The sequence below is a fragment of the Mytilus galloprovincialis genome, chromosome 5 (genome assembly GCF_965363235.1).
Source record: "Mytilus galloprovincialis chromosome 5, xbMytGall1.hap1.1, whole genome shotgun sequence".
Lineage (NCBI taxonomy): Eukaryota > Metazoa > Mollusca > Bivalvia > Mytilida > Mytilidae > Mytilus > Mytilus galloprovincialis.
Window position 1 is genome coordinate 819,336 of NC_134842.1, and position 25,498 is coordinate 844,833.

Sequence of the window (25,498 nt, forward strand, 5' to 3'; positions counted from 1 at the left end):
TGCATAGTTTGATGAACATTCAAGTTGATTTGAAAAAGTTATTAAAAAAATTAAAGTGTACTATCTCTATTTTGTTCGAACTGCAAATTCTAGCTTTTTTTACCTAGATTAATTTAATTTTTAAATTTTTCAGCAATAAAAAAAAACAACTAAATGACATGGGATTCAGTAAGCTTAATATATATCTAAGATACTTACATAGTTTGATGAAAATCCAAGTTGATTTGAAAAAGTTATTAAAAAAATTAAAGTGTACTATCTCTATTTTGTTCAAACTGCAAATTCTAGCTTTTTTGACCTAGATTAATTTAATTTTTAAATTTTTCATTTTCAGCAATACAACAAAAAACTAAATGACATTGGATTCATTAAGCTTAATAAATATCTAAGATACCTACATAGTTTGATGAAAATCCAAGTTGATTTGAAAAAGTTATTAAAAAAATTAAAGTGTAATATCTCTATTTTGTCCGAATTGCAAATCCTACCTTTTTTATACCAAGATAACTTTAATTCTTAAATTTTACAGCAATACAACAAATAACTAATTGACATGGGATTCAGTAAGCTTAGGTTTACTTACTATTTTAATAGCTTAAGAGTAGAATAATATTGTAAATGAGTGGAAAACTGGTTTTCTAAATCTTAATCACAAAACACGACACAATTGGTAAATACAAAACTTACAATATGTTTATATTGCAGGTGTTTTAATTATAATTATAAATTATAATAAATTATAAATTAAAAAATCATTAAATTATAATCCTGGTACCTATTGATACCTATTTTAATATTATTATTTTTTTATATAAACACACCTGTTGGTGACCTTCTGCTGTTGTTTTTTTATTTGTCGGGTTGTTCTCTTTGACACATTCCCCATTTCCATTCTCAATTTTACATAATATTTTAAATATATAATATAGTATAGTTACAATAATGAAAAGTTTACCTTATCCATAGCTATTCTTTAATTCTTTTTTATTTTTCATATTAAAATGAACATTTTATATATATGCTTATGTGTTTATTTAACCTAATGAGTATGAGTATGAGTATGAGTTCTTCAACTCAAATAGCCCTTTTATCTCTTGATTAGCCATTTACAATCACAAAGATGCACAAATTACTTATCAAAACAAATAATCACTTAAAAGAATTTAATTATATTCCCTTTAATTTCATATGTTTTATTTTTAATCCAAATAATTATCTACCTTGATTTTTCATTCTTTTTGTGATTGTTTATGGCTAATTAAGAGATAAAAGGACCTTTGAGTAAATAAATTCACACTCATACTAATTGGGTTAAAATAACACATTTGAATATTTAAAAAAAGTTAATTATTGTATGAAACAAAAGAATTAAAGAATAGATCTATACATTTTTTAACTGGTCTAATAATTGATTACTTTCTAACTTCAGATTGGTTTGTTAGACATAAATGAGAAGAAATTTAAGTTCAGAAATTAATATATTGATGTGGCATAAAAAATACATGCTAATATTTTCTATTTTATTAGAAAATTATACAAAGACATTACAATTCTGTTTTTTTTTGGAAAATGCAGAGGAATACTTTTACAAAATTGAAAGTTTTACAAGAGTCAGGTGTGTATGATTTACATTGACCTCAATGAAAGTGACACTTCTTTTATTTTATTAATATTCTTGTCAAATCAAAAAACAAGAATTTGATGTGCCAACTAACCCATATAGTACACTTAAAAATTTAATTGATAACTTTTTTTAACAACCCTTTGATTTAAATCAAATTATACATCTCATGTAGTTTGTGTATTGCCTCAATTCAAAAATAAAAATAATCGTTGTCATAAAACCTAGAATTTGCATTTCAGATTGATTAAGATAGTAAATGTAGTACAATCTCCTGTCAATTCAAGAATTTAAATAATCTTGGTAAAAAAAATTTGCTGTCCGACTCAATTTTTTAGAAATAAATTGAGAATGGAAATGGGGAATGTGTCAAAGAGACAACAACCCGACCAAATAAAAAACAACAGCAGAAGGTCACCAACAGGTCTTCAATGTAGCGAGAAATTCCCGCACCCGGAGGCGTCCTTCAGCTGGCCCATAAACAAATATATACTAGTTCAGTGATAAATCGAGAGATTTGTCATTGCCGATCTATTTATATGAGACGTCCTAAAATTATACTCAATGCGCACTTAAATGAAACAGTTGCCACTTGACGTTTAACTATAAACAAAATCAATCAACCGACATAATAGATTCCAAGAAGAGAACCTCGTATACTTTTTTTTTATTAAATCATTGTAAATAGTACAAATGAATTCAGACATGTCAGTGTTGGTACGGATTCGTTGGTACTTTGATGATGTGGCATAATAGTTTTGTTTTACACGTACACCATCATGAACTCCTATATATGATGTGACTGTTATTATAAATAAAGAGATGAAATTCTGACATTCTCAATTTATTCAGAATATTTTTTGCATTAATGGTTTTCCAATATTATTGATTACGTCTACATTTACGGTCCTACTAAAATGTGAACAGGAGCGCCAGGAGAAGACATTAAGGCGCTCGGTACAATGGTATTCGGGTATATAGATTTGCAAATAAAAGTGCACATATGATCAGTTTTGGTCAAATAGTTTTGTTTTCCAAGTCAGCATGAGGTATTAAAACTACTGAAATTTTGTTACGTATCAATATTTTGAATAAAAGGAGGACACGCTGGTATCCTAAATTTATGCGAACAAAAATTTGTTGTTATTAAATTGCAATATTGCTGTCCATTGTCATGATTATATTATACAATGATTCCTGACATAAAAAATATGGCTGATTAATACTATGCGGGTATGCCATGGTGTATATAGATTTACAAATTAAAGTGCACATATGGTCAGTTTTGGTAATGCGGTCAAATAATTTTGTTGTACAAGTCAGCTGGAGGTATCAAAACTACTGAAATTTAGTTACGTATCAATATTTTGAATAAAATGAGGACATGCTGGTATTATAAATTTATGTGAACAAAAATTTGTTGTTATTATATTGCAATATTGCTGTCCATTGTCATGATTGTATTATACATTGATTCTGGCATAAAAAATATGGCTGATTAACTATGCGGGTATATAGATTTACAAATTAAAGTGCACAAATGGTCAGTTTTGGTGGATGTGGTCAAATAATTTTGTTGTACAAGTCAACTGGAGGTATCAAAACTACTGAAATTTTGATAAGATCAATATTTTGAATAAAATGAGGACATGCTGGTATCCTAAATTTATGCGAACCAAAATTTGTTGTTATTATATTGCAATATTGCTGTCCATTGTGATGATTGTATTATACATTGAATCCTGACATCAAAAATATGGCTGATTTACTATGCGGGTATATAGATTTACAAATTAAAGTGCATATATGGTCAGTTTTGGTGGATGCGGTCAAATAATTTTGTTGTACAAGTCAACTGGAGGCATTAAAACTTCTGAAATTTTGTTACGTATCAGTATTTTAAGTAAAAAGAGGACATGCTGGCACCCTTAATTTAGGTGAACAAAAATTTGTTGTTATTATATTGCAATATTGCTGTCCATTGTCATGATTGTATTATACATTGAATCCTGACATAAAAAAATAAGGCTGATTTTCTATGCTGGTATATAGATTTACAATTTAAAGTTCACATATGGTCAGTTTTGGTAATGTGGTCAAATAATTTTGTTGTACAAGTCAGCTGGAGGTATCAAAACTACTGAAATTTTGTTACGTATCAATATTTTGAATAAAATGAGGACATGCTGGTATCCTAAATTTATGCAAACCAAATTTTTTTGTTATTATATTGCAATTTGGCTGTCCATTGTCATGATTGTATTATACATTGAATCCTGACATAAAAAATAGGGCTGATTAACTATGCGGGTATATAGATTTACAAATTAAAATGCACATATGGTCAGTTTTGGTGGATGCGGTCAAATAATTTTGTTGTACAAGTCAACTGGAGGTATCAAAACTACTGAAATTTTGTTACGTATCAGTATTTTAAGTAAAAAGAGGACATGCTGGTATCCTAAATTTATGCGAACCAAAATTTTTTGTTATTATATTGCAATTTTGCTGTCCATTGTCATGATTGTATTATACATTGAATCCTGACATAAAAAATATGGCTGATTAACGATGCGGGTATAAAGATTTACAAATTAAAGTGCACATATGGTCAGTTTTGGTGGATGCGGTCAAATAATTTTGTTGTACAAGTCAACTGGAGGTATCAAAACTACTGAAATTTTGTTACGTTTCAATATTTTGAATAAAATGAGGACATGCTGGTATCCTAAATTTATGCGAACCAAAATTTGTTGTTATTATATTGCAATATTGCTGTCCATTGTCATGATTGTATTATACATTGAATCCTGACATAAAAAATATGGCTGATTTACTATGCTGGTATAAAGATTTACAAATTAAAGTGCATATATGGTCAGTTTTGGTGGATGCGGTCAAATAATTTTGTTGTACAAGTCAACTGGAGGCATCAAAACTACTGAAATTTTGTTACGTATCAGTATTTTAAGTAAAAAGAGGACATGCTGGCACCCTTAATTTAATTAGGCTAACAAAAATTTGTTGTTATTATATTGCAATATTGCTGTCCATTGTCATGATTGTATTATACATTGAATCCTGACATTAAAAATAAGGCTGATTTTCTATGCTGGTATATAGATTTACAATTTAAAGTTCACATATGGTCAGTTTTGGTAATGTGGTCAAATAATTTTGTTGTACAAGTCAGCTGGAGGTATCAAAACTACTGAAATTTTGTTACGTATCAATATTTTGAATAAAATGAGGACATGCTGGTATCCTAAATTTATGCAAACCAAAATTTTTTGTTATTATATTGCAATTTGGCTGTCCATTGTCATGATTGTATTATACATTGAATCCTGACATAAAAAATAGGGCTGATTTACTATGCGGGTATATAGATTTACAAATTAAAATGCACATATGGTCAGTTTTGGTGGATGCGGTCAAATAATTTTGTTGTACAAGTCAACTGGAGGTATCAAAACTACTGAAATTTTGTTACGTATCAGTATTTTAAGTAAAAAGAGGACATGCTGGTATCCTAAATTTATGCGAACCAAAATTTTTTGTTATATTATATTGCAATTTTGCTGTCCATTGTCATGATTGTATTATACATTGAATCCTGACATAAAAAATATGGCTGATTAACGATGCGGGTATAAAGATTTACAAATTAAAGTGCACATATGGTCAGTTTTGGTGGATGCAGTCAAATAATTTTGTTGTACAAGTCAACTGGAGGTATCAAAACTACTGAAATTTTGTTACGTATCAATATTTTGAATAAAATGAGGACATGCTGGTATCCTAAATTTATGCAAACCAAAATTTTTTGTTATTATATTGCAATTTGGCTGTCCATTGTCATGATTGTATTATACATTGAATCCTGACATAAAAAATAGGGCTGATTAACTATGCGGGTATATAGATTTACAAATTAAAATGCACATATGGTCAGTTTTGGTGGATGCGGTCAAATAATTTTGTTGTACAAGTCAACTGGAGGTATCAAAACTACTGAAATTTTGTTACGTATCAGTATTTTAAGTAAAAAGAGGACATGCTGGTATCCTAAATTTATGCGAACCAAAATTTTTTGTTATTATATTGCAATTTTGCTGTCCATTGTCATGATTGTATTATACATTGAATCCTGACATAAAAAATATGGCTGATTAACGATGCGGGTATAAAGATTTACAAATTAAAGTGCACATATGGTCAGTTTTGGTGGATGCGGTCAAATAATTTTGTTGTACAAGTCAACTGGAGGTATCAAAACTACTGAAATTTTGTTACGTTTCAATATTTTGAATAAAATGAGGACATGCTGGTATCCTAAATTTATGCGAACCAAAATTTGTTGTTATATATTGCAATATTGCTGTCCATTGTCATGATTGTATTATACATTGAATCCTGACATAAAAAATATGGCTGATTTACTATGCTGGTATAAAGATTTACAAATTAAAGTGCATATATGGTCAGTTTTGGTGGATGCGGTCAAATAATTTTGTTGTACAAGTCAACTGGAGGCATCAAAACTACTGAAATTTTGTTACGTATCAGTATTTTAAGTAAAAAGAGGACATGCTGGCACCCTTAATTTAATTAGGCTAACAAAAATTTGTTGTTATTATATTGCAATATTGCTGTCCATTGTCATGATTGTATTATACATTGAATCCTGACATTAAAAATAAGGCTGATTTTCTATGCTGGTATATAGATTTACAATTTAAAGTTCACATATGGTCAGTTTTGGTAATGTGGTCAAAAATTTTGTTGTACAAGTCAGCTGGAGGTATCAAAACTACTGAAATTTTGTTACGTATCAATATTTTGAATAAAATGAGGACATGCTGGTATCCTAAATTTATGCAAACCAAAATTTTTTGTTATTATATTGCAATTTGGCTGTCCACTGTCATGATTGTATTATACATTGAATCCTGACATAAAAAATAGGGCTGATTTACTATGCGGGTATATAGATTTACAAATTAAAATGCACATATGGTCAGTTTTGGTGGATGCGGTCAAATAATTTTGTTGTACAAGTCAACTGGAGGTATCAAAACTACTGAAATTTTGTTACGTATCAGTATTTTAAGTAAAAAGAGGACATGCTGGTATCCTAAATTTATGCGAACCAAAATTTTTTGTTATATTATATTGCAATTTTGCTGTCCATTGTCATGATTGTATTATACATTGAATCCTGACATAAAAAATATGGCTGATTAACGATGCGGGTATAAAGATTTACAAATTAAAGTGCACATATGGTCAGTTTTGGTGGATGCAGTCAAATAATTTTGTTGTACAAGTCAACTGGAGGTATCAAAACTACTGAAATTTTGTTACGTTTCAATATTTTGAATAAAATGAGGACATGCTGGTATCCTAAATTTATGTGAACAAAAATTTGTTGTTATTATATTGCAATATTGCTGTCCATTGTCATGATCACATGTATTATACATTAAATCCTGACATAAAAAATATGGCTGATTTACTATGCTGGTATATAGATTTACAAATTAAAGTGCATATATGGTCAGTTTTGGTGGATGCGGTCAAATAATTTTGTTGTACAAGTCAACTGGAGGCATCAAAACTACTGAAATTTTGTTACGTATCAGTATTTTAAGTAAAAAGAGGACATGCTGGCACCCTTAATTTAGGCTAACAAAAATTTGTTGTTATTATATTGCAATATTGCTGTCCATTGTCATGATTGTATTATACATTGAATCCTGACATTAAAAATAAGGCTGATTTACTATGCTGGTATATAGATTTACAATTTAAAGTTCACATATGGTCAGTTTTGGTAATGCGGTCAAATAATTTTGTTGTACAAGTCAGCTGGAGGTATCAAAACTACTGAAATTTTGTTACGTATCAAAATTTTGAATAAAATGAGGACATGCTGGTATCCTAAATTTATGCGAACCAAAATTTTTTGTTATTATATTGCAATTTTGCTGTCCATTGTCAGGATTGTATTATACATTGAATCCTGACATAAAAAATATTGCTGATTTACTATGCTGGTATATAGATTTACAAATTGAAGTGCATATATGGTCAGTTTTGGTGGATGCGGTCAAATAATTTTGTTGTACAAGTCAACTGGAGGCATCAAAACTACTGAAATTTTGTTACGTATCAGTATTTTGAGTAAAAAGAGGACATGCTTATACCCTTAATTTAGGCGAACACAAATTTGTTGTTATTATATTGCAATATTGCTGTCCATTGTCATGATTGTATTATACATTAAATCCTGACATTAAAAATAAGGCTGATTTTCTATGCTGGTATATAGATTTACAATTTAAAGTTCACATATGGTCAGTTTTGGTAATGTGGTCAAATAATTTTGTTGTACAAGTCAGCTGGAGGTATCAAAACTACTGAAATTTTGTTACGTATCAATATTTTAAATAAAATGAGGACATGCTGGTATCCTAAATTTATGCGAACCAAAATATTTTGTTATTATATTGCAATTTTGCTGTCCATTGTCATGATTGTATTATACATTGAATCCTGACATAAAAAATATGGCTGATTAACTATGCGGGTATATAGATTTACAAATTAAAGTGCACATATGGTCAGTTTTGGTGGATGCGGTCAAATAATTTTGTTGTACAAGTCAACTGGAGGTATCAAAACTACTGAAATTTTGTTACGTTTCAATATTTTGAATAAAATGAGGACATGCTGGTATCCTAAATTTATGCAAACCAAAATTTTTTGTTATTATATTGCAATTTTGCTGTCCATTGTCATGATTGTATTATACATTGAATCCTGACATAAAAAATAGGGCTGATTAACTATGCGGGTATATAGATTTACAAATTAAAATGCACATATGGTCAGTTTTGGTGGATGCGGTCAAATAATTTTGTTGTACAAGTCAACTGGAGGTATCAAAACTACTGAAATTTTGTTACGTTTCAATATTTTGAATAAAATGAGGACATGCTGGTATCCTAAATTTATGCGAACCAAAATATTTTGTTATTATATTGCAATTTTGCTGTCCATTGTCATGATTGTATTATACATTGAATCCTGACATAAAAAATATGGCTGATTAACTATGCGGGTATATAGATTTACAAATTAAAGTGCACATATGGTCAGTTTTGGTGGATGCGGTCAAATAATTTTGTTGTACAAGTCAACTGGAGGTATCAAAACTACTGAAATTTTGTTACGTTTCAATATTTTGAATAAAATGAGGACATGCTGGTATCCTAAATTTATGCAAACCAAAATTTTTTGTTATTATATTGCAATTTTGCTGTCCATTGTCATGATTGTATTATACATTGAATCCTGACATAAAAAATATGGCTGATTAACGATGCGGGTATATAGATTTACAAATTAAAGTGCACATATGGTCAGTTTTGGTGGATGCGGTCAAATAATTTTGTTGTACAAGTCAACTGGAGGTATCAAAACTACTGAAATTTTGTTATGTTTCAATATTTTGAATAAAATGAGGACATGCTGGTATCCTAAATTTATGCGAACAAAAATTTGTTGTTATTATATTGCAATATTGCTGTCCATTGTCATGATTGTATTATACATTGAATCCTGACATAAAAAATATGGCTGATTTACTATGCTGGTATAAAGATTTACAAATTAAAGTGCATATATGGTCAGTTTTGGTGGATGCGGTCAAATAATTTTGTTGTACAAGTCAACTGGAGGTATCAAAACTACTGAAATTTTGTTACGTATCAGTATTTTAAGTAAAAAGAGGACATGCTGGTATCCTAAATTTATGCGAACCAAAATTTTTTGTTATTATATTGCAATTTTGCTGTCCATTGTCATGATTGTATTATACATTGAATCCTGACATAAAAAATATGGCTGATTAACGATGCGGGTATATAGATTTACAAATTAAAGTGCACATATGGTCAGTTTTGGTGGATGCGGTCAAATAATTTTGTTGTACAAGTCAACTGGAGGTATCAAAACTACTGAAATTTTGTTACGTTTCAATATTTTGAATAAAATGAGGACATGCTGGTATCCTAAATTTATGCGAACAAAAATTTGTTGTTATTATATTGCAATATTGCTGTCCATTGTCATGATTGTATTATACATTGAATCCTGACATAAAAAATATGGCTGATTTACTATGCTGGTATAAAGATTTACAAATTAAAGTGCATATATGGTCAGTTTTGGTGGATGCGGTCAAATAATTTTGTTGTACAAGTCAACTGGAGGCATCAAAACTACTGAAATTTTGTTACGTATCAGTATTTTAAGTAAAAAGAGGACAAGCTGGCACCCTTAATTTAGGCTAACAAAAATTTGTTGTTATTATATTGCAATATTGCTGTCCATTGTCATGATTGTATTATACATTGAATCCTGACATTAAAAATAAGGCTGATTTACTATGCTGGTATATAGATTTACAATTTAAAGTTCACATATGGTCAGTTTTGGTAATGCGGTCAAATAATTTTGTTGTACAAGTCAGCTGGAGGTATCAAAACTACTGAAATTTTGTTACGTATCAAAATTTTGAATAAAATGAGGACATGCTGGTATCCTAAATTTATGCGAACCAAAATTTTTTGTTATTATATTGCAATTTTGCTGTCCATTGTCAGGATTGTATTATACATTGAATCCTGACATAAAAAAATATTGCTGATTTACTATGCAGGTATATAGATTTACAAATTAAAGTGCATATATGGTCAGTTTTGGTGGATGCGGTCAAATAATTTTGTTGTACAAGTCAACTGGAGGTATCAAAACTACTGAAATTTTGTTACGTTTCAGTATTTTGAGTAAAAAGAAGACATGCTGGCACCCTTAATTTAGGCGAACAAAAATTTGTAGTCATTATTTAAATGAATTAAACTATTGCTGATTGTAGCTGCATAGTTCAAGGATGTATAACTAACAAGGACGTATACACCTAACATCAAATATACTTATTTTCAAAAATATACATAATATGATTGAATTTGATATCGGAATATATATATATATTCAGTGCCTGTTATCATTGTAACCGAGATCGTTTTTATAATAGATAGATTGTCAGATCACAGATAAATTTGTGTTACGTTCTGTGCGTACTTATTTTCAATTATTTGTGTTTAATCCTGTTCATAAAACGGAAGTATTAATTTTCAAATTACTTTATTTTCGATGTTTCTACTACGAAACAAAGATATTAAAAATATATTTTTTTTTAAATCAACGAAGAGCGGTCCTGGTTACAAGTTAACTTAGTGTTGACCAGACCAGTCAAAAGTTAACTTGGGAACAGGTCTGGTTTTGATCGGATTTGTTCAAGCAGAAGTTAACTTTGTGGCAGGACCGGTTTCCAAGTTAACTTAGGTTAACTTTATGACAGGACTGGTTCCGAAGTTAACTTATGTTAACTTATGACAGGACTGGTTCGAAGTTAACTTATATCAATAGCGGACCTGTTTCCAAGTTAACTTTTTGGCAGACATAAAAACAGTCCTAGGTCCAAGTCCGCTTTTCAAGTTAACTAGATTTTGGTCCTAGGACTGGTCAGAGCAGTCCTACATTCGGTCACAGGTTAACTTTGACCAGTCCAAATGACTGGTTATCAAGTTAACTTGCTGTACAGGTTAGGAGTGCACCCATCTGTACATATATGTGCCTCAAAATCATTATTTTTTTAAATAAAATTAGTTATTATTCAATATTTATATTGAAACATTGCCTACCGGAAATGCATGTGTGCAGAGAAAATCATTCCACAAACATGGTTGATTTTTTATCCCTTGTACTTACAAACAGCCTCCGATCGATCATTAATGATGTTATTTGTTTGTTTTTATCAATGATAATCACATAATCTTACCTAAAAATGTTCACCGATTGTCCATAAAAAGTATTAAAACTGTTTTTTTACATCTTCCTGATCTTTGATCAACTTGTAACTTGTATTCCAGAACTTCCTCCAATAAAGGAGCACCTCAATCAATGAGTTTCCACCACCAGTTCAAAAGTACATATATCTGAAAGATTAAAATATAAAAGTCACACAGGTAGACATCAATCATCATTTAAAGGAATATTAAAAGTGTTTTGTTTATACATATGTATCGGCATAAAAATATGAGCTAATTCAATGTCCTGAAATTTAAAATTTAAAATATTTCCTCGATATTTACAGTTTATTTTCATGTGTATATATATATATGATCAGCAGAAATCGTTCTTCTGCATGTTTGCTGGTTTTACTTAAGATAGTTAACTTTTATCTGTATAACGCAGTGTAGTGTGGCCACGTACCCACACTTACTGCTTCATAGGACTTTATTGGGCTGAGTTGTAGTAAGTTTCAGTAAAGTGTGGCCAGATCCAGGCTTACTCTGTGATAAATGATGACATATATTTAGCCTGATGAAACCCTCTGGCGAGTTCCTTAGATGTCACCTATAAGTGCATGTTAAAGGAAGGGATGGGATCCCACTAACATGTTTAACCCCGCCACATTATTTATGTATGTGCCTGTTCCAAGTCAGGAGCCTGTAATTCAGTGGTTGTTTATGTGTTAAATATTTGTTTTTTCGTTCATATTTTTATACAAATAAGGTCGTTAGTTTTCTCGTTTTAATTTGTTTTACATTTCCATATCGGGGCCTTTTATAGCTGACTATGTTCATTGTTAAAGGTCGTACGGTGACCTATAGTTGTTAATGTCTGTGTCATGTTGGTCTCTTGTGGATAGTTGTGTCATTGGCAATCATATTTATACCACACCTTCTTTTTAAGTACACATGCAAAAAATATCGAAATAGAACAGCACAGACTGATATTGGACATACTGTTATGCCTAAGGGTAGGATTTAAGATTGGTAGGTTTTTATGTATCATGTTTCATTCTTTTCTTGTGTTGATCAGAGAATTCATTTCTACTTTCACTTTCATTTTCGTGTTCCAGAACTCTGAGCTGCACTGTTATATTTATGAACGGACTATGCATATGAACACTTTATATTTCAGGTATCGCGGCCGTATTGTATTGTATGTATTATATTATTGTTTATGGGAAATATTGATAGATCATAGGACAGGGTTCGTTCTCACTGTTTGACCAGAGGGGTACTTTGACAGGATCCCAGCTTTAGTTTGACCCGTATATCACTTGTCCCTTTTGCTCACCTGTTTTATTCAATCATGTTAAGGGTCTTTAATGTAACCAAGATACGTTTCCACTAAGGGTTATTCTTGATAAGCCCATACCTCCCCTTTTCCCTCGACAGTTGTGTATTTCTATTTGTTTTTGCGCCATGTTCTATAGTATTGCCGTGGGAACTTCCGGTTTTAAGGACCAATCGGAATGGACAGAGATAACCTAGTTTCCAGAACCCGGTATCATGTATATTTAGAATTAAAACCAATCGCTACGTTAATTGAGGGTGGTACTGAACACGGAAACACGTGAAATAAAAATTGGGAAAAATGAAGCACGAGAAATAAAATCGTAAATATTCAGAAAAAAAGTACCAGCAGTTATTACTAAGACGTTCTTGAAGACCATGTACTTACTTAGGTTTACTTAGGTTCGTTTACTGATGTATACAGGAACTACAGTCCCTCTTCAATCATCAGTCTCTATATCTAAATCTTCTCCACTTCCGGTGATTGGTGATTTATAGTCTTCGTACATCATTGTTTGGTTCTTCCAGTATTTGTCTAGTCTATTCTTAAATGTATTTGTGGTTGGTGATGTTACTATAATTTCGGGTAGTGTATTCCATGTTTTTACCACTCGTAGAGCAAAGGCATTCCTCCTTAATTCTGTTCTTGCTCTCTGTGGAAATATTTTCAGACTGTTGCCGCGTGACCCTGTTCGTGTTGTCATATCCTTCCATAATTTAACAAATTGTGCCGCCTCTTTATCATATTTTCCATTCAGTGTTTTATATAATTCAATCATGTCACCTCGGACTCGTCTAAAATTTAGAGATGGTAGTTTCAATTTTTGCAGTCTTTCTGAGTATGTTAAATTCTTTAATCCTGGTAGTTGTTTAGTTGCCCGGCGCTGCACATTTTCAATCATATCAACATATTTTATTTTATATGGATGCCATACTGAGCTTGCAAATTCTAAATGTGTTCTAACGAGTGTCTTGTATAGTGGTACAAAGGTATCTGTATCTAAATATTGAAAAGTTCTTCTCAGTAGTGCAAACATGGAATTTGCCTTATTAACTTTCTCACTTATATGTTTTTCGAAATTTAATTCAGAGTCAATAATTACTCCAATGTCTTTTTCTTCAGTAACTTTTTGTAGTATTGTCGATTTCAGTGTATATTTTGAGTCTGGTTCCGGTCCCGGTTTACCTATGTGCATATGTTTGCACTTGTCGGAGTGAAACTTTAATAGCCAGGTATCACTCCATTGCGATAGTTTATTTAAAGTCACTTTGTAATTGAGTTTTATCTTCTTTCTGACTAATTGTGTTAAAAATTTTAGTATCATCTGCAAAGAGGTATACGTCGGAATCAACCAGGTTTGGAAGGTCATTTATGAAAATTACAAAAAGTAGAGGCCCAAGCACAGATCCTTGAGGTATACCTGAGGTTACTTTTGTCCATGATGATGTTTTATTGTTTATTGAAACGTGTTGTATCCTGTCACTTAGAAAACTATCGACCCAATTCAGAACTGAAAGTTCTGTGCCATATGCTCTGAGTTTGTTCATTAGTCTTTTCTGCGGAACAGTGTCGAATGCTTTAGACATTGTTAATGGACATAAAGACCTTGTGGTCATCTTTAAGCGTCTGCTACTCGCATCTGATTTGAAAAAAAAATATTATCATGATGGACTTTATTACATGTATAGCATATACATATACAATAGATGTTGAATGGTAACAATGTATAAATTTCTATTATAGTACACAAGTTTCAAAAGTTACTATGCCTATACAAGGATTTCTAACTATACACATCCTTGGTCTATATGTCACCAGTTTACTTTGAGTTAGTTCCAGTTTACTTTTTAATCAAATGTGGAAAAGGCAAGAACGAGAAATTCGGAGCACCAACACGAAACACGGAAAATAAATAAGGGGAAATACGAAGCACGCACATCAAACCGAACAACGAGAAAACGAGAAATAAAACACCAAAACACGAAAACACTCGAAATTAAAAAGCTGAAAACGTTGCACGAAAATAACCCTTTACCACCCTCTTAATTTTACGGACACACTTATCGTTATAGTAACAGACACATATTATGTGTCCACGGACTTCCGGACGATGTAAACGGTTGGAGCAGAAGATTCTGAACCGCACAGCACACAGCTCACATTACCCTGACCATTTCGATAGCTAGACCATTATTACCAGAGCCTACCACTTGTGAACCATACCCATCACAAAGGGAGTATAAATAGTAAAACCATTTTATCATGTTTACACACGACGATTAACATCCAAGGGGGGCTCTGAACCGTTTTTGCTTTGGGATATTTATTCATAACATATTATAATATATTGATTTATGACTGATTAAATAGTCATTGCTAAACTTATAACTGTTTTTGTTATATTTTGTCTTGAAATGAATAAGAAACCAGTGTCTAAGACTCTTAAATTACTTAGTCCAGCTACCAAGGTTTGCAAGTTACCATTGCATGTTTCACAATTACCAGTGACAGATTATAAAAGGCCTACAACAAGGTTCTAGTGTTAAACAAGTAAACATACACACACACATTTAATTTAGCTTCGTAATGCTAGACCAGAGGCGTTACATACAAACAACGAAATATTAAGCTAGATAAAGTACCTTGACACATAAAACAAATATTGGACGAGGGTAAGGACTGAGCAGTTGCTATAAGCATGTGTATAAACTCTAATACTGAGACAAATATCCCCTATGGAAAGAATAATTGTCAACAAGACTGACAACCACACATACCATAGAGAACAGAGTTGGTCTTTTTAGAGATAATTTACCCATACTATAAAAAACGCATTCAAGTGTCGGAATAATGGGCTGTCGGAGTCATGGGTTGTCGGAGTAATGGGCTGTCGGAATAATGGTTGTCGGACTAATGGGATGTCACCAGCAGATGCTCCCAGCGCCATTGATGTGAAAATCCATGGATTTCGGGATATAAAGGCAACGCTCTAACCAATTGAGCCAAAGAAGATCTCCCCTAACTCAACTAGTTAGACTACCTTTATATCTCCAGATCTACAACATGATATTATGCGTGTCCAGATGTCTCAGTATGTTACTTAAACAATGTGTTCATGACAAGCAGATTGCATTTTTGTGTAAATAAAGGCAACAATAGTATACAACTGTTCTTAATATCAAAAATCGTTTTCAGAAGAAAACAAATCTGGGTGACAAACTATAACTGATGGAAATGTAGTAGGTGGTTTTCTATGCGTTAATGAATAACACCAACAAGAGCTAAGGGTTCTGATGCTTTATTGTACCAGTATGTAAATAACAAGTCTGAAATAGCAATACAACGTATATAAATAACACCATACTAAACGGCAACACACAGAAACGAACTATAGTATTACTATGGCAATTTTTCTGACTTGGGACAGGACATTTTAAGAAAAAAATTGTAAGGGTTTCGCGGAACCCAGTGTCTTGCCTACTTTTGCTGTAAATCGCAGGCCCATGAAAAATGAGGGAAAAAAATCAATAAAAATATTCCTCTTGATACTATTTTATGATTGTAAAAAGCTTCTGTTCAAGTTTGGTAAAAATCTAGGATAGTTGATGAATTTAATAAATGTTTAGAAAACTTTATCTGCAGACTGTATGTTATGTTAACTGGAAGAAAATCTAAGTCCGTTTAAAAGTAAAATACAGAAAAAATGGAGTTATCTTTTTACAAAACTTACTTCTGGATACTATCTTATGATCATAAATAGGCTTCTGTCCAAGTTTGGTACACTACAAGGATAGTTTTAAGAAAGTTATTAAAATTCTAAAAAATTTAACCACAGAGTGAATGTAATGTTTCACGCAGAAAAAACTAAGTCCATTTATAAGTAAAATACGGAAAAAAAGGAAATTTATTTTTACAATATTTACTTCTGGATACTATCTTATGATCATACACAAGCTTCTGTACAAGTTTGGTAGAAATCCAGTTTAGTTAAAGAAAGTTATTAAATTTTAAAAACTTTTACAACAGAGCTAGTGAATGTGGTGTTTCCCCACAGAAAAAATTAAGTCCATTTAAAAGTAAAATATGAAAAAAATAGATTTATCTTTTTACAAAATTTACTTCTGGATACTATCTTATGATCATAAACAAGCTTCTGTCCAAGTTTTGTTCTAACCCAGGATAGTTTGAGAAAGTTATTAAAATTTTATTGTGAACCCCATTAAACCTTTCCATAGATTCACCTGATAGTTACCTGTCCATTTAAACTTTTGGCAGTTCTATTGTCCCATTGAACAAATACAACAGGTATTGTTCTCTGTAAAGTTTATTCACCAGGACCTTTAAATTTCTTCTAAGAGAAATCTATCACTCATTGATTCATGTTTTCTTAAATTTGAGGATCGAGTGTATAATTAAATCTTAAGTGGAAAAAATAATTATAGTACATGTATGATATAGGTAAAACATGAACAGGTATGATATAATGGTAAAAAATATTTGCAGGTATATGTGGCACAATTAATATCATCAAAATAAAAGAGATTGGCACAATTTTAATACTTTTCCAAAACTGCAATTGGCCCAAATTGATTCTGCCAGAATTTAGTAAGATTAATACATCACCAAGGTAGCTATATAGTTTGAAGAAAATCCAAGTTGATTTGAAAAACTTATTAAAAAAATTAAAGTGTACTATCTCTATTTTGTCCGAACTACAAATTCTAGCTTTTTTTACCTAGATTAATTTAATTCTTAAAATTTACAGCAATACAACAAAAACAAAATGACCTGAGATTCAGTAAGCTTAATATATATGTAAGATAGCTACATAGTTTGATGAAAATCCAAGTTGGTTTGAAAAAGTTATTAAAAAAATTAAAGTGTACTGTCTCTATTTCGTCTGAACTGTAAATTCTAACTTTTTTTACCTAGATTAAATTAATTCTTGAATTTCACAGCAATACAACAAAAAATTAAATGACCTGGGATTCAGTAACCTTAATTTATATGTAAGATAGCTACATAGTTTGATGAAAATCCAAGTTGTTTTGAAAAAGTTATTAAAAAAATTAAAGTGTACTGTCTCTATTTCGTCCAAACTGCAAATTCTAACTTTTTTTTTCCTAGATTAAATTAATTCTTGAATTTGACATCAATACAACAAAAAATAAAATGACCTGGGATTCAGTAACCTTAATATATATGTAAGATAGCTACATAGTTTGATGAAAATCCAAGTTGGTTTTGAAAAAGTAATAAACAAAATTAAAGTGTACTGTCTCTATATCCGTCAGAACTGCAATTTCTAACTTTTTTTACCTAGATTAATTTAATTCTTGAATATGACAGCAATAAAACAAAAATTAAAATGACCTGGGATTCAGTAACCTTAATATATATGTAAGATAGCTACATAGTTTGATGAAAATCCAAGTTGTTTTGAAAAAGTTATTAAAAAAATTAAAGTGTACAGACTCTATTTCGTCCAAACTGCAAATTCTTGTTTTTTTTTCCTAGATTAAATTAATTCTTGAATTTGACAGCAATACAACAAAAAATAAAATGACCTGGGATTCAGTAAGCTTAATATATTTGTAAGATAGCTACATAGTTTGATGAAAATCCAAGTTGTTTTGAAAAAGAAATAAACAAAATTAAAGTGTACTGTCTCTATTTGTGTCGGAACTGCAATTTCTAACTTTTTTTACCTAGATTAATTGAATTCTTGAATATGACAGCAATAAAACAAAAAATAAAATGACCTGGGATTCAGTAACCTTAATATATATGTAAGATAGCTACATAGTTTGATGAAAATCCAAGTTGTTTTGAAAAAGTTATTAAAAAAAATAATGTGTACTGTCTCTATTTCGTTCGAACTGCAAATTCTAACTTTTTTTACCTAGATTAATTTAATTCTTGAATTTGACAGCAATAAAACAAAAAATAAAATGACCTGGGATTCAGTAACCTTAATATATATGTAAGATAGCTACATAGTTTGATGAAAATCCAAGTTGTTTTGAAAAAGTTATTAAAAAAATTAAAGTGTACTGTCTCTATTTCGTCCAAACTGCAAATTCTAACTTTTTTTTTCCTAGATTAAATTAATTCTTGAATTTGACATCAATACAACAAAAAATAAAATGACCTGGGATTCAGTAACATTAATATATATGTAAGATAGCTACATAGTTTGATGAAAATCCAAGTTGTTTTGAAAAAGTAATAAACAAAATTAAAGTGTACTGTCTCTATTTCCGTCAGAACTGCAATTTCTAACTTTTTTTACCTAGATTAATTTAATTCTTGAATATGACAGCAATAAAACAAAAATTAAAATGACCTGGGATTCAGTAACCTTAATATATATGTAAGATAGCTACATAGTTTGATGAAAATCCAAGTTGTTTTGAAAAAGAAAAAAAACAAAATTAAAGTGTACAGACTCTATTTCGTCCAAACTGCAAATTCTTGTTTTTTTTTCCTAGATTAAATTAATTCTTGAATTTGACAGCAATACAACAAAAAATAAAATGACCTGGGATTCAGTAAGCTTAATATATTTGTAAGATAGCTACATAGTTTGATGAAAATCCAAGTTGTTTTGAAAAAGAAAAAAAACAAAATTAAAGTGTACTGTCTCTATTTGTGTCGGAACTGCAATTTCTAACTTTTTTTACCTAGATTAATTGAATTCTTGAATATGACAGCAATAAAACAAAAAAATAAAATGACCTGGGATTCAGTAACCTTATTATATATGTAAGATAGCTACATAGTTTGATGAAAATCCAAGTTGTTTTGAAAAAGTTATTAAAAAAATTAAAGTGTACTGACTCTATTTCGTCCAAACTGCAAATTCTTGTTTTTTTTCCCTAGATTAAATTAATTCTTGCATTTGACAGCAATACAACAAAAAATATAATGACCTGGGATTCAGTAACCTTAATATATATGTAAGATAGCTACATAGTTTGATGAAAATCCAAGTTGTTTTGAAAAAGTTATTAAAAAAAATAATGTGTACTGTCTCTATTTCGTCCGAACTGCAAATTCTAACTTTTTTTACCTAGATTAATTTAATTCTTGAATTTGACAGCAATAAAACAAAAAATAAAATGACCTGGGATTCAGTAACCTTAATATATATGTAAGATAGCTACATAGTTTGATGAAAATCCAAGTTGTTTTGAAAAAGTTATTAAAACAATTAAAGTGTACTGTCTATTTCGTCCAAACTGCAAATTCTAACTTTTTTTTCCCTAGATTAAATTAATTCTTGAATTTGACATCAATACAACAAAAAGTAAAATGACCTGGGATTCAGTAACCTTAATATATATGTAAGATAGCTACATAGTTTGATGAAAATCCAAGTTGTTTTGAAAAAGTTATTAAAAAAATTAAAGTGTACTGTCTCTATTTCGTCCAAACTGCAAATTCTAACTTTTTTTACCTAGATTAATTTAATTCTTGAATATGACAGCAATAAAACAAAAAATAAAATGACCTGGGATTCATTAACCTTAATATATTTGTAAGATAGCTACATAGTTTGATGAAAATCCAAGTTGTTTTGAAAAAGTTATTAAAAAAATTAAAGTGTACTGACTTTATTTCGTCCAAACTGCAAATTCTTGTTTTTTTTCCCTAGATTAAATTAATTCTTGAATTTGACAGCAATACAACATAAAATAAAATGACCTGGGATTCAGTAACCTTAATATATATGTAAGATAGCTACATAGTTTGATGAAAATCCAAGTTGTTTTGAAAAAGTTATTAAAAAAATTAAAGTGTACTGACTCTATCTCGTTCAAACTGCAAATTCTTGGTTTTTTTTCCTAGATTAAATTAATTCTTGAATTTGACAGCAATACAACAAAAATAAAATGACCTGGGATTCAGTAACCTTAATATATATGTAAGATAGCTACATAGTTTGATGAAAATCCAAGTTGTTTTGAAAAAGTTATTAAAAAAAATAATGTGTACTGTCTCTATTTCGTCCGAACTGCAAATTCTAACTTTTTTTACCTAGATTAATTTAATTCTTGAATTTGACAGCAATAAAACAAAAAATAAAATGACCTGGGATTCAGTAACCTTAATATATATGTAAGATAGCTACATAGTTTGATGAAAATCCAAGTTGTTTTGAAAAAGTTATTAAAAAAATTAAAGTGTACTGTCTCTATTTCGTCCAAACTGCAAATTCTAACTTTTATTTTCCTCGATTAAATTAATTCTTGAATTTGACATCAATAAAACAAAAAATAAAATGACCTGGGATTCAGTGACCTTAATATATATGTAAGATAGCTACATAGTTTGATGAAAATCCAAGTTGTTTTGAAAAAGTTATTAAAAAAATTAAAGTGTAATGTCTCTATTTCGTCCAAACTGCAAATTCTAACTTTTTTTACCTCGATTAAATTAATTCTTGAATTTGACAGCAATACAACAAAAAATAAAATGACCTGGGATTCAGTAAGCCTAATATATATGTAAGATAGCTACATAGTTTGATGAAAATCCAAGTTGTTTTGAAAAAGTTATTAAAAAAATTAAAGTGTACCATCTCTATTTTGTCCGAACTGCAAATTATAGCTTTTTTTTTTACCTAGATTGAATTAATTCTTGAATTTGACAGCAATACAACAAAAAATAAAATAACTTGGGATTCAGTAACCTTAATATATATGTAAGATAGCTGTATAGTTTGATGAAAATCCATGTTGATTTGAAAAAGTTATTAAAAAAATTAAAGTGTAATGTCTCTATTTCGTCCGAACTGCAAATTCTAACTTTTTTACCTCGATTAAATTAATTCTTGAATTTGACAGCAATACAACAAAAAATAAAATGACCTGGGATTCAGTAATCCTAATATATATGTAAGATAGCTACATAGTTTGATGAAAATCCAAGTTGTTTTGAAAAAGTTATTAAAAAAATTAAAGTGTACTGTCTCTATTTCCGTCCTAACTGCAAAATCTAGCTTTTTTTTACCTAGATTAATTTAATTCTAAAATTTGACAGCAATAAAACAAAAAATAAAGTGACCTGGGATTCAGTAATCTTAATATATATGTAAGATAGCTACATAGTTTGATGAAAATCCAAGTTGGTTTGAAAAAGTTATTAAAAAAATTAAGGCAGTGTCTGCGCTCACCCGCATGCGGGTACGAATAGTCAAATTGCCGTTCTAGGCGCGCGTACCCACATCCGGTTTTTTAATAAAATGCCATCGAATCAGGAATGAAACGTGAAATATGTACGAAAATTATTGATAGTATGGGAATTTCGTGTAGAACGAGTGAAGAATATGAAAAAATAATATTTTCAAATTATATTTATTATTTAAAATTAAAAGCACAATGATGGAAAATTAAACTGTACAGTCCCTGAAAAGAAAAAAAAGAAAAATAAAACTACTAAAATTAAAGCTGGAGTTTATAAAAATTAAAGAAGCAAGTTATAATATCAATTTAAACCAATTACAATAGATTCATGTCACTAATTAAGATTTGTAACATATGATTGTTTTGGCACAGATTTCAACCCCGGGCTGCACATTTCAAATGTTGCCAGCCTACGTTCACGTTTCATTATTCATTATTACTTGCTTCTTTAAATTTAAATTTTAATAAACTCATGCTTTAATTTTAGTAGTTTTATATATTTCAAAATTTTAGTTTCTGTGTTATATTTTACTTAAAGATTAATTTAAAATATCATATGGGTATATTTTTAATTTATAAAAAAAATATTCTTTAAATTTGCATTAAAATTTTGTAATAGTATTACTTTCTATCATGTTTTTCTTTTACAGGGACTATTTTCCATCATTGTGCATTTAATTTTGCAATGATTTCTATGTATCATTATTTAATAAATACAATTTGAAAATATTATTTTTCATACTTTTCACTCGTTCTTCCCCATTCTATCGATAATTTCCGTAGATATTTCACGTTTTATACCCGATCCAATGGCATTTTATTAGAAAACCGGATGTGGGTACGCGCAGCCTAGAACGGCAATTTGACTATTCGTACCCGCATGCGGGTACGCGCAGACACTGCCAAAAATTAAAGTGTACTGTCTCTATTTCGTCCGAACTGCAATTGCTATACATGTAATAAAGTCCATCATGATAATATTTTTTTTTCAAATCAGATGTGAGTAGCAGACGGTTAAAATGACCACAAGGTCTTTTATGTCCATATTAACAACAGTGATTAATAATGTCTACATGGTCTTCAAGAACGTCTTAGTAATAACTGCTGGTACTTTTTTTCTGAATATTTACGATTTAATTTCTCGTGCTTCATTTTTCCCAATTTTTATTTTTCGTGCTACGTTTTTGCGATTTTTATTTCACATTTTCCGTGTTCAGTACCACCCTCAATTAACGTAGCGATTGGTTTTAATTCTAAATATACATGATACCGGGTTCTGGAAACTATGTTATCTCTGTCCATTCCGATTGGTCCTTAAAACCGGAAGTTCCCACGGCAATACTATAGAACATGGCGCAAAAACAAATAGAAATACACAACTGTCGAGGGAAAAGGGGAGGTATGGGCTTATCAAGAATAACCCTTAGTGGAAACGTATCTTGGTTACATTAAAGACCCTTAACATGATTGAATAAAACAGGTGAGCAAAAGGGACAAGTGATATACGGGTCAAACTAAAGCTGGGATCCTGTCAAAGTACCCCTCTGGTCAAACAGTGAGAACGAACCCTGTCCTATGATCTATCAATATTTCCCATAAACAATAATATAATACATACAATACAATACGGCCGCGATACCTGAAATATAAAGTGTTCATATGCATAGTCCGTTCATAAATATAACAGTGCAGCTCAGAGTTCTGGAACACGAAAATGAAAGTGAAAGTAGAAATGAATTCTCTGATCAACACAAGAAAAGAATGAAACATGATACATAAAAACCTACCAATCTTAAATCCTACCCTTAGGCATAACAGTATGTCCAATATCAGTCTGTGCTGTTCTATTTCGATATTTTTTGCATATGTACTTAAAAAGAAGGTGTGGTATAAATATGATTGCCAATGACACAACTATCCACAAGAGACCAACATGACACAGACATTAACAACTATAGGTCACCGTACGACCTTTAACAATGAACATAGTCAGCTATAAAAGGCCCCGATATGGAAATGTAAAACAAATTAAAACGAGAAAACTAACGACCTTATTTGTATAAAAATATGAACGAAAAAACAAATATTTAACACATAAACAACCACTGAATTACAGGCTCCTGACTTGGAACAGGCACATACATAAATAATGTGGCGGGGTTAAACATGTTAGTGGGATCCCATCCCTTCCTTTAACATGCACTTATAGGTGACATCTAAGGAACTCGCCAGAGGGTTTCCTCAGGCTAAATATATGTCATCATTTATCACAGAGTAAGCCTGGATCTGGCCACACTTTACTGAAACTTACTACAACTCAGCCCAATAAAGTCCTATGAAGCAGTAAGTGTGGGTACGTGGCCACACTACACTGCGTTATACAGATAAAAGTTAACTATCTTAAGTAAAACCAGCAAACATGCAGCAGAACGATTTCTGCTGATCATATATATATATACACATGAAAATAAACTGTAAATATCGAGGAAATATTTTAAATTTTAAATTTCAGGACATTGAATTAGCTCATATTTTTATGCCGATACATATGTATAAACAAAACACTTTTAATATTCCTTTAAATGATGATTGATGTCTACCTGTGTGACTTTTATATTTTAATCTTTCAGATATATGTACTTTTGAACTGGTGGTGGAAACTCATTGATTGAGGTGCTCCTTTATTGGAGGAAGTTCTGGAATACAAGTTACAAGTTGATCAAAGATCAGGAAGATGTAAAAAAACAGTTTTAATACTTTTTATGGACAATCGGTGAACATTTTTAGGTAAGATTATGTGATTATCATTGATAAAAACAAACAAATAACATCATTAATGATCGATCGGAGGCTGTTTGTAAGTACAAGGGATAAAAAATCAACCATGTTTGTGGAATGATTTTCTCTGCACACATGCATTTCCGGTAGGCAATGTTTCAATATAAATATTGAATAATAACTAATTTTATTTAAAAAAATAATGATTTTGAGGCACATATATGTACAGATGGGTGCACTCCTAACCTGTACAGCAAGTTAACTTGATAACCAGTCATTTGGACTGGTCAAAGTTAACCTGTGACCGAATGTAGGACTGCTCTGACCAGTCCTAGGACCAAAATCTAGTTAACTTGAAAAGCGGACTTGGACCTAGGACTGTTTTTATGTCTGCCAAAAAGTTAACTTGGAAACAGGTCCGCTATTGATATAAGTTAACTTCGAACCAGTCCTGTCATAAGTTAACATAAGTTAACTTCGGAACCAGTCCTGTCATAAAGTTAACCTAAGTTAACTTGGAAACCGGTCCTGCCACAAAGTTAACTTCTGCTTGAACAAATCCGATCAAAACCAGACCTGTTCCCAAGTTAACTTTTGACTGGTCTGGTCAACACTAAGTTAACTTGTAACCAGGACCGCTCTTCGTTGATTTAAAAAAAAATATATTTTTAATATCTTTGTTTCGTAGTAGAAA

At 30.5% G+C, this 25,498-nt stretch overlaps 1 protein-coding gene and 1 long non-coding RNA gene across 5 annotated transcripts in view; one reads left to right on the forward strand and one right to left on the reverse strand.

The window, feature by feature from the left end:
* LOC143074931 (uncharacterized) overlaps nt 1-25,498 on the reverse strand; it is a 106,482-nt gene that overhangs the window by 12,757 nt on the left and 68,227 nt on the right. The window contains exons 1-2 of one of the 4 annotated variants that reach the window (XR_012978180.1): nt 12,839-12,998; nt 11,532-11,688 (exon numbers count right to left, since the gene is read on the reverse strand). Coding sequence is in view for 1 of the 4 variants with exons in the window: in XM_076250127.1 (XP_076106242.1) it covers nt 13,278-14,207 (930 nt within the window). In the remaining 3 variants the exon portion in view is untranslated. Of the gene's footprint in view, nt 1-11,531; nt 11,689-12,838; nt 12,999-13,225; nt 14,478-25,498 lie in introns of those variants that run through there. The other 3 variants (XR_012978181.1, XM_076250127.1, XR_012978182.1) reach the window with 3 other exon arrangements.
* Nucleotides 23,338-25,498, forward strand: part of LOC143074932 (uncharacterized) — a 40,352-nt gene continuing 38,191 nt past the window's right edge. Inside the window, exons 1-2 of the long non-coding RNA XR_012978183.1 lie at nt 23,338-23,506; nt 24,657-24,813. This is a non-coding gene — a long non-coding RNA (uncharacterized LOC143074932). The remainder of the gene's footprint in view (nt 23,507-24,656; nt 24,814-25,498) is intronic.